This window comes from Taudactylus pleione, unplaced genomic scaffold (genome assembly GCF_031769625.1).
Source record: "Taudactylus pleione unplaced genomic scaffold, aTauple2 ptg000089l, whole genome shotgun sequence".
Taxonomy (NCBI): domain Eukaryota; kingdom Metazoa; phylum Chordata; class Amphibia; order Anura; family Myobatrachidae; genus Taudactylus; species Taudactylus pleione.
The window spans coordinates 13759557-13775842 of NW_028284491.1; the positions used below are offsets into that span (position 1 = coordinate 13759557).

The 16286-nt window shown below is 40.9% G+C and overlaps 1 protein-coding gene across 5 annotated transcripts in view; it reads right to left on the bottom strand.

The window, feature by feature from the left end:
* Window positions 1-1602: 1602 nt before the first annotated feature.
* Window positions 1603-16286, bottom strand: part of CBX5 (chromobox 5) — a 48199-nt gene continuing 33515 nt past the window's right edge. For 3 of the 5 annotated variants that reach the window (XM_088469202.1, XM_088469200.1, XM_088469201.1), the window contains exons 3-6: window positions 14272-14434; window positions 11422-11587; window positions 10629-10726; window positions 1603-9567 (exon numbers count right to left, since the gene is read on the bottom strand). In XM_088469202.1, coding sequence (XP_088325328.1) covers window positions 9417-9567; window positions 10629-10726; window positions 11422-11587; window positions 14272-14434 — 578 coding nt within the window. In that variant the 3' untranslated portion in view covers window positions 1603-9416. The remainder of the gene's footprint in view (window positions 9568-10628; window positions 10727-11421; window positions 11588-14271; window positions 14435-16286) is intronic. The other 2 variants (XM_088469204.1, XM_088469203.1) reach the window with 2 other exon arrangements.

Consider the following 16286-nt stretch of genomic DNA (forward strand, 5'->3'; position numbering starts at 1 on the left):
CCAGCGATACTTAAACAATTGGAAAGTCCTGTCAGATTTGGGGAAATCAGCCGGCAACCACCCCAAAAAAAGATGCTCTGACATGGGGGTTAGCTATGGTTACCCCCGATTTGGCTGGCTGAAGGTATTTGGTGTTTTTAAACTGGCTCAATAGCTGCTAAATAGCGTTTTTATACAAGTGGTGAAGAATAGTATTCAGGAGGTTTTTTTGCAGAAAATAACTTATCCTAGCAAATTTGGGGTACTTGAAAATGTGGGCCATGAAAAAAAACACATGGGGCATACTTGGGGACGCCCTAGAGTATAGTTCGCTAGTTTTTAACTTTGTTCCCCATTTTTTTTTTTCCGCCCCAAATTGAAAGTGATATTTTTGGGGTGTTCTTAAGTTTTTTTTTAAATGTTGACAGTTTACCTTTGGGGGACTGTCTGAAGGCTGCAGGGGGGGTTGCTGCAACATTGCACCCCAAAACCCCAATTCTGCACTTTTTTCCACCTGCTATTCGTAGGCAAAAAATTTTCGCCTATTGCATTGCATTGACTTTCCGCCTAGGCGGAAAGTCTTTCAAACTGAATACGGCGATACTATTCCACCTGCCAAAATTTCACTCCAAATTGAATACGGGCCTTAGTCTGAATTCCTCCTCTCTCTTATATCTGCTAGAAATGGAGACTGCGCTAAATAAATAAATATATTTGTTTCTCCTTCTAGAAAATAAGCATTTTAATTTTTTTTACAATGTACAGCATTATGGCCCGTGGGTGATCACCTGCGATTTGCTGGAAAAGGTGATTTCATTTCAAGCACAAATAATTTAACCACTTAACTGACATTTTCTAAAAACCGCTCAGAAATTGTAATTTGTTTTTTGAGTGAATTAGGTGAAGAACGTGTATTTCAACTTATCCCAAAAAAAAGAGCAGCACCTGCGGGAAGATTCTCTTCCTCCAGCCGCCCACACTGCTTATCTGACTGGTCGCATTAGTGGGACCAGATTACATAACGCACAGCCTGGTGTGGTCAGAAAAATGCGACTCTTCAGGCTATATACCGGGCCTGCAACTCGCAGACCATTACATATGGGCCTCAGTGTTCTTTACTATTAATAACTTCCAGCTGCTCTTTAATGGTAATGGGCACAAGTGTGTCACTAGTATGACATCACAGCCCAGCAACACTCCCAATCTGAGAGGCAGATGTCACACAGAAGGGGGTGTCTGTACCAGTGATTGGGGCATGTGATACACGAGAAGGACATGACCATGCCTACTACATGTAATGGTCACCCGCTCGCCACTTTGCACACTTCAGTCCCCATGAAGACTTAAGTTTGGTATACCTTCTACGTCCCTTTTTTCAGATGGTATTTTACATATATATAAGCTATATCAAATTAAATGCAACTCCTTCATATAAATACTCTCTCAATACAGTCCTCAGGCCAAATAGCTTTCGCCCCCCTGCATTTTACAAAATAATGAATTTTCTATGTAAGGGGATATACTATGACTGGTAGCATGTTTTGTTTTTGTTTTCCTGTGGCTTAATAAATGTTTTATTCATATTATGGGTGACAATAGCAAATGTTTACCAGAGAAGAACTGTTCTGACCAACTTCATATTCTTTAATATAGAGAATCAATTTAGAATTAACATATTTTTTGTTTTGTTTACACAGGATACAATTACAAAGGATTTCTGTACAGACAGGCTTATTGTAACAGTTTTAACAAAAGGTAATTTTCTATGTGAAATCTCATTTGTGGAAATTGCATTCAGAATTGGTTTCCCCAATCATTGGTAATATGTACTCATCTGACCACACTTCACTATAGAAATGTTCATTATTTACTTAGGAACAGTCTCGGGCAGGATGCAGACTACAGATCAGCTGGCTACTTACATTGACCATTGCCATACATCTCTCATCAAATAGACACCTGTATAGAAAATATGGGGTCAGGGAAGACACTTTCAGGAACATCTAATTAACATAATCAGTCCATTGTTCTTGTTTAGAGTACAGTAGGAGCTCTTCCATAAAACACTACTAGAGCTAGGGATATATTGTAGTGCCTCTTTCACCACAGGGAAATGAGCACAAATCAGTTAGCTTCTGTATGGACACTATCCCTTTCATTGTAATGCTTTGGGTAACCGCACATTACTATGCAGCCAGATACTAATATGGCATATAGCACACTATAATGAATGAGTGCAGCCCCACTGATACATTAAGTCAGATCACCTATCACATGGCTGCTATGCCTATACAGGAGGGCCCTGCACATACGGTGGGGTAGGTATCAGACACAAGCCGTAAAGCAAAAATCTGAACACTGACTTTTTTTTTTTTTTTTTTAAATTGCAAATGTAGCCATAAACATACCTTCCACACTAAATTAATAGTTTTTTAACTTGGCATTTAAAGAGGCTTACATCGTTTTTAAAATAGTACTGTCCTGTAAATGGCATCCTTCTGTTGAGCACAGAAGGATAGGAAAATTTGCCAAAATTAAACACTGCTGAAGTCTGTGGTGGAATCACCTGTTATATCAACGGAGATGAGTGCAGAAACCTTTAATACACCCATCAGCAACCATTTAATGCAAGTGGTAACTAGAATTAATGCTGCATTGGCTGGTTCTTTTATTTATTTTAAAACCAACACTAGTTATATAGGAGTTTGTGATGGTCCATGGGGACGAAGGCTTCCTCTTGCAGCAAATCAGGAACTGACTCTTCTTCCAGGATATCTGGCGTTTCTAAAGTAGTAAAAATTGTACCTAAGACGTTGAAGCATTATGCAGGAATTTGTATGTTAGTGGTAATCCATTGGTCCGTTGCTCCAGATTGTGTACACAAGTTACTGTTCTATTGGATGAAGACCTTAATTGATTCTGATCCAATGTGCAATTATACCGTAAGATAGCAGAGGCTGGGGACCCAGATGTTTTAGGTCCACTCTATTGATACTTGTGACCACTGTTACCCCATGGATGTTAATTCCAGTAGAAATATAATCATTAAAAATGTACCAGATTATGGTAAGGTTCTTCAAAAATCAATGATATTTAATTGCAAAGTTGTGAAACACTTATACCCAGAGAGCAGTTCATAATATCATAAAATAAAGTTGTCCATTTAAAAAAAAAAAAAAGTGAAAAACTTGTCAGTATCAGATTTATCTGACCAACTATGACAAAACGATGATCCATCTTATGCCTGGGATATAATGCTTCCCTTACTGCAGAAAACCACACTGCTCCCCCAAATCACACATGTAAGGGATGGGTATGAGCACAGGCTGCTTTACACTAAACAAAAACAGATCAGGAGCTATTGTAGTATAGTTACATGAGACAAAATTCAAACACTTTACATTCTTGCGAACAAACACATTAGCTAAAAAAAATTTGGGGGGGAGTGGGGAATTCAATTATTTTTGGCCACTCAGAGCTATTCAAATGTTTATTCTGCTGGGCGCAAATTACTTATCACGGAATCTTGCTCGCAGCGTCCTAAAGTGCGAGTAGAAATCAGACCAGAGCAGGGTTTTTTGGACACCTTAACCTTATAACACCTGGCTTTATGCGGCTAATCACCTGCATTTTGGGTTTGACCTTAACGATAATGGATGGCTGCCCGCAGCACGCGCGCCCTGCACACCATCACCCGTCACTTCAGTTGGGAGGTGTGGGCGCGTAAAAAGCAATTGAATTCCTCCACATTGAATCCAAAATACTATTTTACTGGAATCAATATAAAGTATGAGGCTGGAACACCAACTAAGGCATCAATAAAGCCGGGTATATATTATGCAATAAATCAGGTCCATTGGGATGATAACTGTATGTGTATGGCCTGCAATCGGTCAGCGATGATCTGTTCTTTGGTCGGCTGTCTGACATTTCCCACACATGGGAGGAATGGGGAAAGGTCTCCTCACCATTTTATCGGACAGTACATGCCCAGCAAGAGGACACAGTTTAGATGATGTACCAAAACCTGCATTGAGAATGGAAATTAACAAAATAAAAAGTGCTGCTTTTCTATACTGCTCCAGAGTCGCTCAGTTAGGCTGGTAATCATTGTTTGGAGGCCAATACTTTTAGAATGTGTTATATAATAGCTGGTAATAAGACCTGCCATTACCACTATAACAACTCCAAAACACTTTTGCCCTAATCATAACATGCAGAAGTATTTACCAACTGCAACCATCTTATCTGTACACGGTGGCATTAGGGGTAGACCACGACCTCATTTAGCGCAGAATCAGAGTTCTGCAATAATAAAGGAAAATGGAAACAAGTGAAAACACTATTTAATAAAATCCAGAATCTGAAGAATACAAATATGCAGCAACAAAGTGTATGGATTACAGCATAGAAATGTTAAGATGAGGTTACTTTAAAAACAAACCAAGTACATATTGGTTAAAAGTGATGTCTCAGGCTTAAAAAGGATATCAAGACATTGTGGAATAAAAGGACTTTCTATATTCAACATCTATTAGGCTACGTAGGAAAAACTGATAACAAAACCACATACTTTACAAGCTGCACAGAGCATGGGTGTAAAATGCTTATCATACTAGTATCAATGAATATACAAGTGCATCTGAGCTTTTAAAAATGTGAATGGGACAAAGAAAAAAAAAAAAAATTATCTTGTTCAATCCAAAAGCATACTGTCTGTAAACACTTCTAACTTCTATCTGGTTTACGTTACATCTGCTCAGATTATCAACTGTGGGGCAACACAGTGACACATTGGTTAGCAATGCTACCTCACAGCACTGTGGAGTTTGTATTTGCTCCCCATGTTTACATGGGTTTCCTCCAGGTTCTCTTGTTTCATCATTAGTCAGAGGCACTAAAAAGTACACATCCCAAAACACTATTGAGCAAATTAGATTCATATAAAAACACAAATATATTTTATATAATCCATCTAATGTGTCAGTTTAGCATTCCATATAAACTACCCCAGAGTTAAATTAACCATTTGTGGTCTAAGCTTGTGCTCAACAAGCAGATAAACCTTAATTTACCAGGGATGTTGAAGCATATCCTTTCAAATGTGAATCAACAGTGCACTGCAAAATACACCAGTTAAAGAGACATGTTATTCAGGGAGAAATTTATCAAATCATTGAGAAAAAGGAGCGATAAAGTACCAACCAATCCGCTTCTAACTAATTTTGGAGGCTGTTCTAGAAAATGACAGTTCGAAGCGGATTGGAAACTTATTTCTCTGCAATATTTGATAATGCTTCCCTTTAGTGTTAAGCAGCATATCTGACAGACAGTACAACACATGCTTACAGCAAAGGACACAATGGAATTATTTCCTGCATTTGAGCGGATGGCAAGAATTATTGATCCCTATAGTAATAAATTGCATATATAACCTCCCATTACATGCAGCTGTGAATGACAATACAATCTTCCTGCGTAACTGGAACAGGAGACTAACACAACTAATCTGCTATTGGGGACTCTGCTTATGTAGCTTCCGGTTCCTACTGCAGCTCATAACACAGCCCCCTGTACCATCATCCCTATCTTTAGTAACATAACCACACACACATGGATAGGGCACTGCCTCCCACATGATCAATACACTCCTCTCCTGCTGGGAACAGTTTCATGACCGGATTGGCTAATAATCAGATCACAGAGAGATGAGCAGGAGAGAGAGAGATTAAATACAATAAGGTGCTTAACTACTAGTTGCACACACCATAAAAACATAGACAAAATAGAACCGATGTAAAAGGGTGATGGAGCATAGATATGGCATATATAGATTCCATCCATGGTCCAATACGGATTCTGACATGTTATCTGTCGTTATAGACTTTGCAGGATCAATAACCTCTATTATGCGTTAGCATGATTAATGCAGTGTTAAGTGGGCAATATGTATTTTCATCAGTGGTCTTCACTTATAGCAGTTACTGGGACACGTTTACAGGGCTGAAAAGTGTAATGTGTTTTTGTTTTGTTTTTTTAACTTTATTCAATTGTTTTTGTATTTTTTTTTTAAGACTTGTTTACCTCATCATATACCATTACTTTTTTTATTACAGGTTGAGTCTCCCATAACCGTATATTCTAAAAAACGAAATATTCCAAAAACCGGAATATTTCGGAGCAGCCGTGACGTCATGACTTGCCCCCACGTCATGACGTCACTAGTGTCAATGGCCAATGACTAGAAGGTGGGTGTGGCTTCAGAGACCTCCAGACAGCACGTCACTCATCGGATCCCCGCGACATCTGACTGACATCCTCTCAGCGACCTCTAGTGACACCCGAAGCGCCTGCCGGACCCAATGCACTCGCCGGAAATCCAGTGACAAGCGCCGTACCCCCTGCAGCCTCCTGTTACACAAGCAGCGGCACCCGCCGGAAATCCCTCCGACACTCGCCAGAGCCCCTGCAGCATACATCCAGCCTCCTGTTACACCTGCACCACAGGCTGGACCCACTGCGGCACCCGCCGGACCCCCCCGCGACTCCCGCTAGGCCTCCCGTGACACACCCAGACTCACACAGTACCCTGGCCTCAGGTATTCTGAAAACGGAAAAAAACCAATATCCGAAATGCTCCTGGTCTCGAGCATTTCGGATATGGGAGACTCAACCTGTACCAGTTTTCATAGTGGAGTTTACAATCTATATTCCCTACATGCACACACTAGGATTAATTTGTTTGTTGGGAGCCAATTAACCTACCAATATATTTATGGATTGTGGGAGGAAACCAGGAGGAAATCCACGCAAACACGGGGAGAATATACAAACTCCACACAGGGCCATGGTAGGAATCGAACCAGCGACCTCAGTACTGTGAGGCATATACAATTATATGTATATGGATTCAGAAGTCTAATCCTCTACAATTTCTTATTTTACTTCTTTTCTATGTTAATAAGTCTTCTTACTGTACAGAAGCCACTGTTTGGCACAAGGTCACCAGAATCCACCCATAACCTGCCGCTATACAATACCCACAGTCTATGGGCATTATATATAGCGGCAGGTTATGATGCCATGCATATGCATGCCAGGTGCAAACAGTTCCACAAATAAAAACAGGCAATGAGGTACTGGCAGAGCCTCAACTCCGGTCACAAACCCCATAATGCAGATTTGTTTAAAGTAAGTTATTTATCTCTGTAGGTAGCTACAACTAATACACAAACCTCATGCTTTTATCCACAATGTCCTCATTCATAAAACCATAATTCATTTCATTATTTTGTAAGTCCCCATTACCATCTTTAGTAAAGCTATTGCATACTACTAAAAAGACTATTACTCAACAAATTACCATAAGGTCTAAAACTAATAAAAACCTCCTATTTAATATGGAGCCCATGACAGAAAAACAAACCCTGTTGTATTAGGATAGTTTATTAACCGTCTAATTCAAAGCACATTTCTTTGCTGTAGACCAATACTTTGGTAATATTCAGATTCTGTGTTTTCATGCTCACATGTAAGTAGGCTCATTTATAGCAACCAGAGCATGTAATAAGTTCCCGCTATTAGTAGATTGTTGCATCTTCCACCTTCCATAATGCACAAACATGTTTATAAACCACATGATGAACTTAGTTTTATATAAACATTATTGAAACCATACTGACAGATGTTGGAACTGCACCCGCAGCAACTGAAAGTCACATTTCACACCTTTTGCATTAATGTCATCCTGTTGATAAATTGAAGTTATGCTCAGAAACTAAATGTACTGGGTTAAGCATATTCATTTCTTTAGTAATAGAATTGTATCAAAACCCAAAAGTGGTTTAAATGTATGAGTATATTTTGTGTGTGTATAGATGCAGTTGCTTGCAAAAGTATTCTACCCTTTAAAAAGTCATCAGATCTGGTCATTTGTTGCACCTTCATTCCATTCCCGGCCACTGTACTCTGTAGCTCCTTCATAGTGAGAGTTGGCGCCTCTGCAGTTTTTTTTGTTTTTTTTTTTCAAATCTGCAAACAAATAATGAATTAGGAGTTTAAAAAAAGGGAATTCAATTGTTGTGTGGGGACCTTAGAGCAGCAATTCAATTGTTCTGCCGTTCAGGCGCAAGTACTGCCGGCGCTGGCATTTCTGCTCGCAGTCTCCCAAGGTGGTGAACAGAAATGTGTGAAAAAAGTGTTCCGAACCCTGAATTTTTCTCATCGAGGGCAGGACTTTAGATGGGTTTAGCCGATATACACTGCTAAACCTGGTACTTTTGGGAGCAAATGGGCACCTGGAACAAATTAATTGGTCCATCGGGCACCCATTAATTATCGTGGAAGCCTAAACAACTGAATTCCACCCTAAAAGCCTACTGGTTCGCAATAAAAATACTGTCAGGAACAATCTGTGTGTAATACAGACAAATCAGTTGACTGGCTTCAGGGGTTGAATACTTTTGTAAGCCACCGTGTGCTTAATTTACATACACACATATATATATGTATGTATCCTGAAGACACATGACTACAACATTCTATTTGGGAATCAATACTCTGGCACTTCTGTGCCTCACGCAGGGATATTATAAAGGTATGACATTCTATCACTATATATGGCACATTGAATGAACCACACATACAAAAAGCCACACTGTCTCATAACACCCCCTACAAAATACTTCTGAGGTCTTATTTTCGCAATGCAGATTGCGGGACCCAAATACAGTGTCTTTCTCAAAGTGCTTTCCATTTACACTTTGGTTATGAATATACAAAAGTCTCCTACAGAGTGGGATAGACTCGCTACTTGAGAAGTTCCTCGTCGTCGTATTAAGAGAGAATCTTGGGAAGCAAAACAAGTAAATGCAGAACCCAACATCAAGGTACACAGATATAGATATTTAAAAAAAAAAAAAAAAAAATAATAATAATAATAGTATGTAGAACAAGTAACAAAACACAGTCTTCTCCAACAACAAGCAGCAAGGTTCCCTTCACAGTACATTACTCTTCACTGTCAAAAGAGGGAGGTCCTCTCACAACTGATCCTGGGTGTACTTACCAAACACTGAACAAAGTTAACCATTTACTATTAAACCCTTATCCACCACTTTAGATCTTCCTCATCTTAATTTAAAAATTGGGAAAATGTAGCAGCACGCAGCAAGCAATGTCTACAGTGCGTCTCTCCAAGAGTGGTGAATATGCCATGTCTTGTAAGTTATGGCAGTCACACTTGGTGCAAATGCCACTACTGGAGTGTAATCAGGGCAAAAGGGTTAAGTGTACAGAATAAAAAAATAAAAATGATTCCCCCCCTCCCCCCTTGATAACACTTGGACCAGGGCAAGTAAGGAGTGTGGGGAGACTGTGTGTGTGTATGTGTGTGTAGATGGCAGGGAAAATTATACACACATGTGAAAAGAGCATTTTTAGCTTTTCACAGCCTCCTTCTCTTTGCTCTCTGTGTCCTCGGGGTAGGCGTGCCAAGTCAATCTCTCCTCATAAAATGCAATAACTATTTGTGGACACTTCACATTGGCTTCTTTAGCTAGCACCAGGTCAGCTTCATCAGAATCTTTCCTGTGGTAGAGAGAGAGACAGATTAATACAGAATTAGTGGGTGTTTTCTCTATTACAAGCTGCAAGAGAACAAGTAAACACTAAAATATTTTAGACTATCATCTAAAAATGGTTCCCCAGCTCCACATACCTGATACACAGCATTCAGATTATTTACAACACTACACTATCGTCACTCATATGGATGATGTTCTGTATGGCCAAAGCGTTAAGACATTACACAGCACTGACCGTTCAAAGAGTTAAGAACTATTTATTTTAAAAAGAGGGGGATTTATCCCAATTCAAATTGCTTGAGGAAGGACTACAATGTATGGGAACACACTTGACAGCATCAGACTACCACCTTGTGGCCTCCTAGTGCCTATGTCGTCTTAGGGGTCTATTCAACATCACTTAATTTCTACAAAAAGCAGGTGAAAATGAACATCGGGCCATTCATCAATTAGGTAAAATAATTACTTTTCTCGCGCGGAATGGCCCTTTGTCTCCATACACTAGTATGGGGAAAGAATTACAATAGTATTTTCGAAGCTCGACTGCGGGAGCATTCGCCATCTTCAGATGGCTAGTGCTTCCCACTACCTTCTCCGAGCCCCAGGTCGCAAAAAGGGATTTTTTAAGATCCCGCCGGATGTCAGGGCTCTTGTGTGCATGCATGACCTCTAAGGTCACACTTGCGCACTTGTCTCACTGCTCCAAAAAGAAAGCCAGTCGCAGAGACAGCTGATTTTCGGATCAGATGTCTCCACGCTGGAGCAACGATGCAATGCTCCGGCCCTTTTGGCGAGTTAGTATGTTAATTATCGGGGTCCCGATAATTAACATAATGAATAGACTCCTTGGTGTGATATTGCAGTGTGTTGACAGCTAAAATCTGTTTGCAAGGTTGAAAGGAACCATCCTAATGCCTTAACACCAATTGTGTTGTTACATTATTGCCTTTTACAGATTTCCTACTTCTATGACAACTGTACTTACAACTGCAATATTTACATTTCAGCAGAGCGCCTGCATTAATGATACCTGGATGAACTAAACAGAAGACTACTTGTACTTACCATTTCATAAGGAACATAAGCTCTCCACAGGAGTCTGTAGCACCGATAATCTTTTCAGGTTCAAGACCCCGTTCAAATCCTCGTGCAATATCGTTGCTCTGCCGCAGGTAAAATAATAGAAAATGAGGTCACTACAGGTGTAAATCAGACAATTGTTATGCCAATATGTTCAATACCTGTGTTTCAAAGCATTATGCAAAATGTATTAGACTCATAGGTGAGTATATACCCACAAGCAGTCTCCAGTTGCCAATGTTAACCTGCAACTTGTATTGTCCTCAAAAAACTACTAGTATAAAAATTATTGGGAGCTGTTTCTTCAGAATAGTTGGTGAAGTTTATTTTTAAACTGAATATAAATACATTTGTCTAAGGTTTTACAATTTAAAGCAACAACATTTGAAACTAGTAAGTGAAGCATTCCACAGATTCACACCGACAAAGCACAAGCAGAGTCCAAGATGCTCACGGTACTCCTCCAGTGCTCCCTGTATTATCAAACACACGCAAATAGAACCAAGAAACCGCCACTCAGCCAGAAAACTGAATAAGTGCTACTATTAGTGTCATTTCATTACAGAACAGACTAGTACAATATAACCAGGGCTTCACCCTTTCCTACTGGTTCTGTGTGTGTGAGTTCCACACCCTACTCCTCTCTCCTCTGTACTTTGCCTGTGGGCTTTCCAATTACCCCTCCCTCTGTTTGTGTGCACCTCTATTTTGCTACATTCATTTTAAGTAGAAAAACTAGGTTGGCTGGTGCTCGTCAGTTGGAAGTTTTAGGTCTCACCTCCCTCCGCTTTTTGGCCTTTATATCATCACTCCCAGCTTTTCTTTTGGTGCTTTCTGTCTTGGGTTTGGGTTCACCCTCCTTGGCTTTCTTGTATTTTTTCATGAATTCAGAGATTAACTCAGGGCAGTCCAGATTCCTGTCCGGTTCCCACGTATTATGTTCTCTAAAAGAGAAGAGAGAAGAACATTAAATGAAAAGGTTATCGCACATTCATTTTTTTAGTGGGTCAGGAAAATCTGAAACTAAGGCTTTAAATATTACATTTATCTTCTGATTTTATTCCCCTTCCTCGCACTAGAGTAGCTGTCCCTATTAGTGCTGACCAGATGGGTGGTGTGACCTCTTTATCACTGACTGGATATTTGAACTGTTTATGCAAGCCATGAAGATTTTAATGTGATGTGTTTGAGGAATAAGGCAATAATCTATCACTAGTAATTGGGGTAGTGATTCAGTAAAGGTTGCTGCTACATTATTTAACCAGTATAAACACAGCGGCAAGACCAGGGCTTCCTTCTATGCACTGTATTTAAAAAAATACAGCCCAGGACTCGATAGACTGTCAGGAACTGCTGGTCACACAAAAATATATGTGGCCACTTTGCAATATGGGAAACCCTAAAACTACTGAATCTAGTAAGAAGCAGGTTCACTTTAAGTGTAAACCCCACCCAGTGTTCTCCCCAGGCTGTTTTCTGCGGGTGCATCGCCCGGCAGAAACAGCCTGCCACCCGGCACTTTTCCCCGCCAACCCCCGCTGTGGAACGCTGGCCTCTGAAGTGACCGGAGGCTAAAGAAGCCTCCGATCACTTCAGAGGCCAGCGTTCCCAGTGATGCACTGCGCTAGACGTTAGATCCAGTCAGCGCAAGGCAGCGGCGAGTGGCCAGCAAGTAAAGGTAAGGGCTGGGGTCGGGACCAGTCTGGGGGCACTATTTAAGCCTGGGGGCGCTGCATAAAGGGGCCAGCCTGGGGGCGCTGCATAAAGGGGCCAGCCTGGGGGCGCTGCATAAGGGCAAAGCTAAACTACAGGGGGCAATGCGTAAAGGGGAAAACTACAGGGGGCACTGCATAATGGGCACTTTTGACTGAGAGCCAGTGGGGGAGCAGCCTGAGACATGTCGTGCTGGATTGGTCTGTGAGATACCCCTTTTCCTGGCGCACATAATTGCAAAGGCCCCCCACCCAGCTACTTTTGGATGCCACCCGGCTGGAAAAAGTACTGGTTTGTTTTTAACTCTAAATGGAGTTCATATATTAACTTAATTTAGAACAAACTAATGGATCCTATAAAATGTTTGCAGCTTAGTATGCCCTAGGGTGAATAAAAACAAACAAAGCGCACACTCACTTCTAGCGCTCATAACGGTCTTTAATCTTGATAAAACACCACCACATTTTTAGGTACCAAACTGAAGATAAATAGAGCACATTTTATGCTGCACTTATAGCTTAAAAATTACTATATTCATAGTATTAGATATTTTTGATTCTAATTTGGCCGTTGCAACATCTAAACAAGTGTATTTTAAAATGTGACAAGAAATTTGGACACCGTAACAATCCCAATCACGTTTTCTTATTTGATTTGTTAAAACAACGTTTAAAAGTGAACAAATCACCAGCCTACAGAAATGTGAGTAGAATCCAGTTACCTGGTTACTGGGCTGATATAAACAGCTAGTTCATATGAATTAATTTCACACATGAACCAAATACTTGGGGTTTTCTGGAGAGGTGGTTTTATTTGGAGGGTCATGCCTAAAGCCACTTGAACACATTTAAAAAAACAGTTCCCATCTAACCTTGCACTCACCACAGCCTTCCCACCCTCATTACTTTATGTAGCAGAGTTCCTCACATTGACCAAGATGAAACTATGTATTCTCTTCTGTTCCTTATTTCTAGGATATTGCGACTCTAAGTAGAAGATGTCATACAGATATTGTCCCATACATGTGCTGGATTACATCAGCAAAATATAAAGCATGAAGGTACAGTGACTTCGCTGAGTTATACAACTTTTATCAAAGCTGCACCAGAAAGTGTTCTGAAGTAATGCCAAACCGTGAAACATGGCGTACAGCCCTTATTGAATTGATACATCTCAAGCCAGTGAGGACCAGTGTTACTGAGGACCTAACTGAACTTAACTCTACAGCAATCAGTGTAGGGGATCTGCCAACAGCATTCACAGGCATGCCCAATAGTGATTCAGTCACTTTACACTGTTTTTATACATACAATCTTTAGTAGATTGTGGCCTAGATTTATCAAAACGAATACAAACCAATCATCTCCTAACTGCCACTTTACAGGGTGTGTTTGAAAAATGACATTTAGGAGCCGATTGGTTGGTACTTTCTTTCACAATTTTATAATTCTCCAAGCTTTCATGAACCCCCCCCGATTGAAAAATGAAAGTCAGGAGCCGATTGGTTGGTACTTTGTTCTCTATCAACTCTCTCTCTCAAAGTTTTGAAAAAGCTGGGTCTTTATGTAGAACTTGCCTCTCTTCAATTGTCATTCATGGGGGGGCGGATGTAGACAGTAGTCTCTGGCCTGCTACCATCTGTCACATCATCTTGCAGATGTCATGAGATATGAAGTTGCGTAAACAGATTCGCATTACCTTTTGCAAACTGAATGATGTAATATTTGTGACAGTGAGAGGGGCTGACCACAAAGGTATAAGGATTATTACATTTTATATGGTGCCATAAGAAGTCCACAGCACCTTACAAAGTACAGAAAACATAAGAAAATAGTACAAAAGACTTCCAGTAAAAAACATAGCAGCTTGGGATACAAAGTCCAACATTTTGCATAGTAAAATGCAGATTACTTACTCTGAGAATCCTTTCCATTTAAGAAGATATTCCACTTGTCCTTTAACTACCCTCCGATCAAGGACTTTTTCTACCACATATTCTTCTTCCTCTGAGGAAGAGGAGGCATCAGATGCTCTCTTGTTCTTTTTCCCCATCTTGGTGCCCCTATTCGGTCTCGCCCCTGTAAAATACAAGTCACATAAAGAACAGGCAGACTATTCTGCTCCTACCTATATCATGAGACAGTCAGGGGTATGGCCCTGTAGTTGCAAAAATGTAAAAGGGGAGCTGAAAATAAATAATTGTGTGCGCTCTTAATTGATGCAGTGAAGTCTGATGGTACCTACCAGTGGTATAAAGAGGCAGTGCTAACCTAAGGCAAAGCATTTCTTATTTTAGGACCAATACAGGTTTTGCAGTTATTGCTGTTTAACATAATCACTCACATACCCTTGAGGTTTTAAACACAGACTAGTACTTATGTGGCCACCTACTACTCCGAAACCTGCGGTTCCTTTAATCAAGCAGAGACCTAAAGCTGGGTACACACTGACAGATATATTGGCCGATCAATCGGCCAGTGTGTACCAGCGATATGTCTGAACAATGTCATTCCCAGACATATCGCATCAGCTGCACAGCCGATTAACAGATTTATCTGTCCATCGGCAAGTGTGTAGGGGAAATCTACCAATCGCCCGTACACATGCAGCCGCGGGGAGGGGGTCGCGGTGGGACTCACGGCTGCCTGGATGATGATGGTCGTTAAGTGACATCATCTACAGATATATCTGCAGATCACTCGTTCTGCAGATATAACTTTGCAGAGTGTACTCACCTTAATACACAAGATCAACAAGGACCTTTGCTCTCAGCCCCAACAAAATGACAGCAAGCTACAGACTTGACAAGTCATTCAAATACATATATTGGTTATTAGTCTCAAATAAAAAAAAAACAAGCATTCCTAGTTCCAAAACCGAATTTCTAAGTAAAGTTAAAATATATGAAGTATTAGTTCCCTTTCAAACAAGTGGCATTATTCAAATACATAGGGACAAAAAAAAAATAAGAGTTATGGTATAACATACCTTTGTTAACTCTTTTTCTTCGAGGTTAATGGGGTCCACAGCCATTACGTTGGGGGTATGAATCCCGGTCACCAAACAGTTAATACAAACGAGCTCTCTGCTCCCAGGATGCACCGGGTTTCCTCCTCATATACCCCACCTCCTGCCTCAGGTAGCCAGTTCGTTACCAAGCTCAAGCAGGCAGAGACAAACAAAGGGTAAGAAAGAAAAGACCCATACTTACGAATCCAGACTCTCAAGAGAAGAAACTACGGAAAACCTCCCCCAGAACTACAGGTGCGTCTGGGTGGGTGTCCTGTGGACCCCATGGACCTCAAAGAAAAAGAGAGTTAAAGGTATGTTATACCATAACTCTTATTTTCTTCTTCAGGGTCCATGGGGTCCACAGCCATTACGTTGGGGATATCCCAAAGCACTAACCCTACGGGCGGAGGCGCTCCGGACTCTCGGAAGAAAGGAGAATCCTACGCCCGAAGGAGGAATCCTGAGAGGCAAAAGTGTCAAAGGTATGGATGGAAGACCATGTGGCTGCTTTAAATAATTGCTCAGCAGAAGCACCCCGGCTGGCCGCCCATGATGGACCTACCGCCCTAGTAGAATGTGCCGTCACTGAATCCGGCACACGCATACCAGCCTGTTTATAAGCCAATGAAATTGGCATGCGAATCCACCTGGGCAGTGTCTGTTTATTGGCTGGCCAGCCACGCTTATGACAACCATAAAGCACAAAAAATGAATCGGACTTCCTCCATTTGCTCGTGCGTTTAACATAAATTCTCAACGCACGGACCACATCCAGGGAAGCCTCACCTTGTGAGAGACTTGTGCCCTGAAATGCTGGAACTACTATTTCTTCATTAATATGAAATTTAGACACCACTTTCGGAAGGTAACCCTCCCTAGTACGAAGCACTGCTCTATCTTGATGAAATATCAAGAACG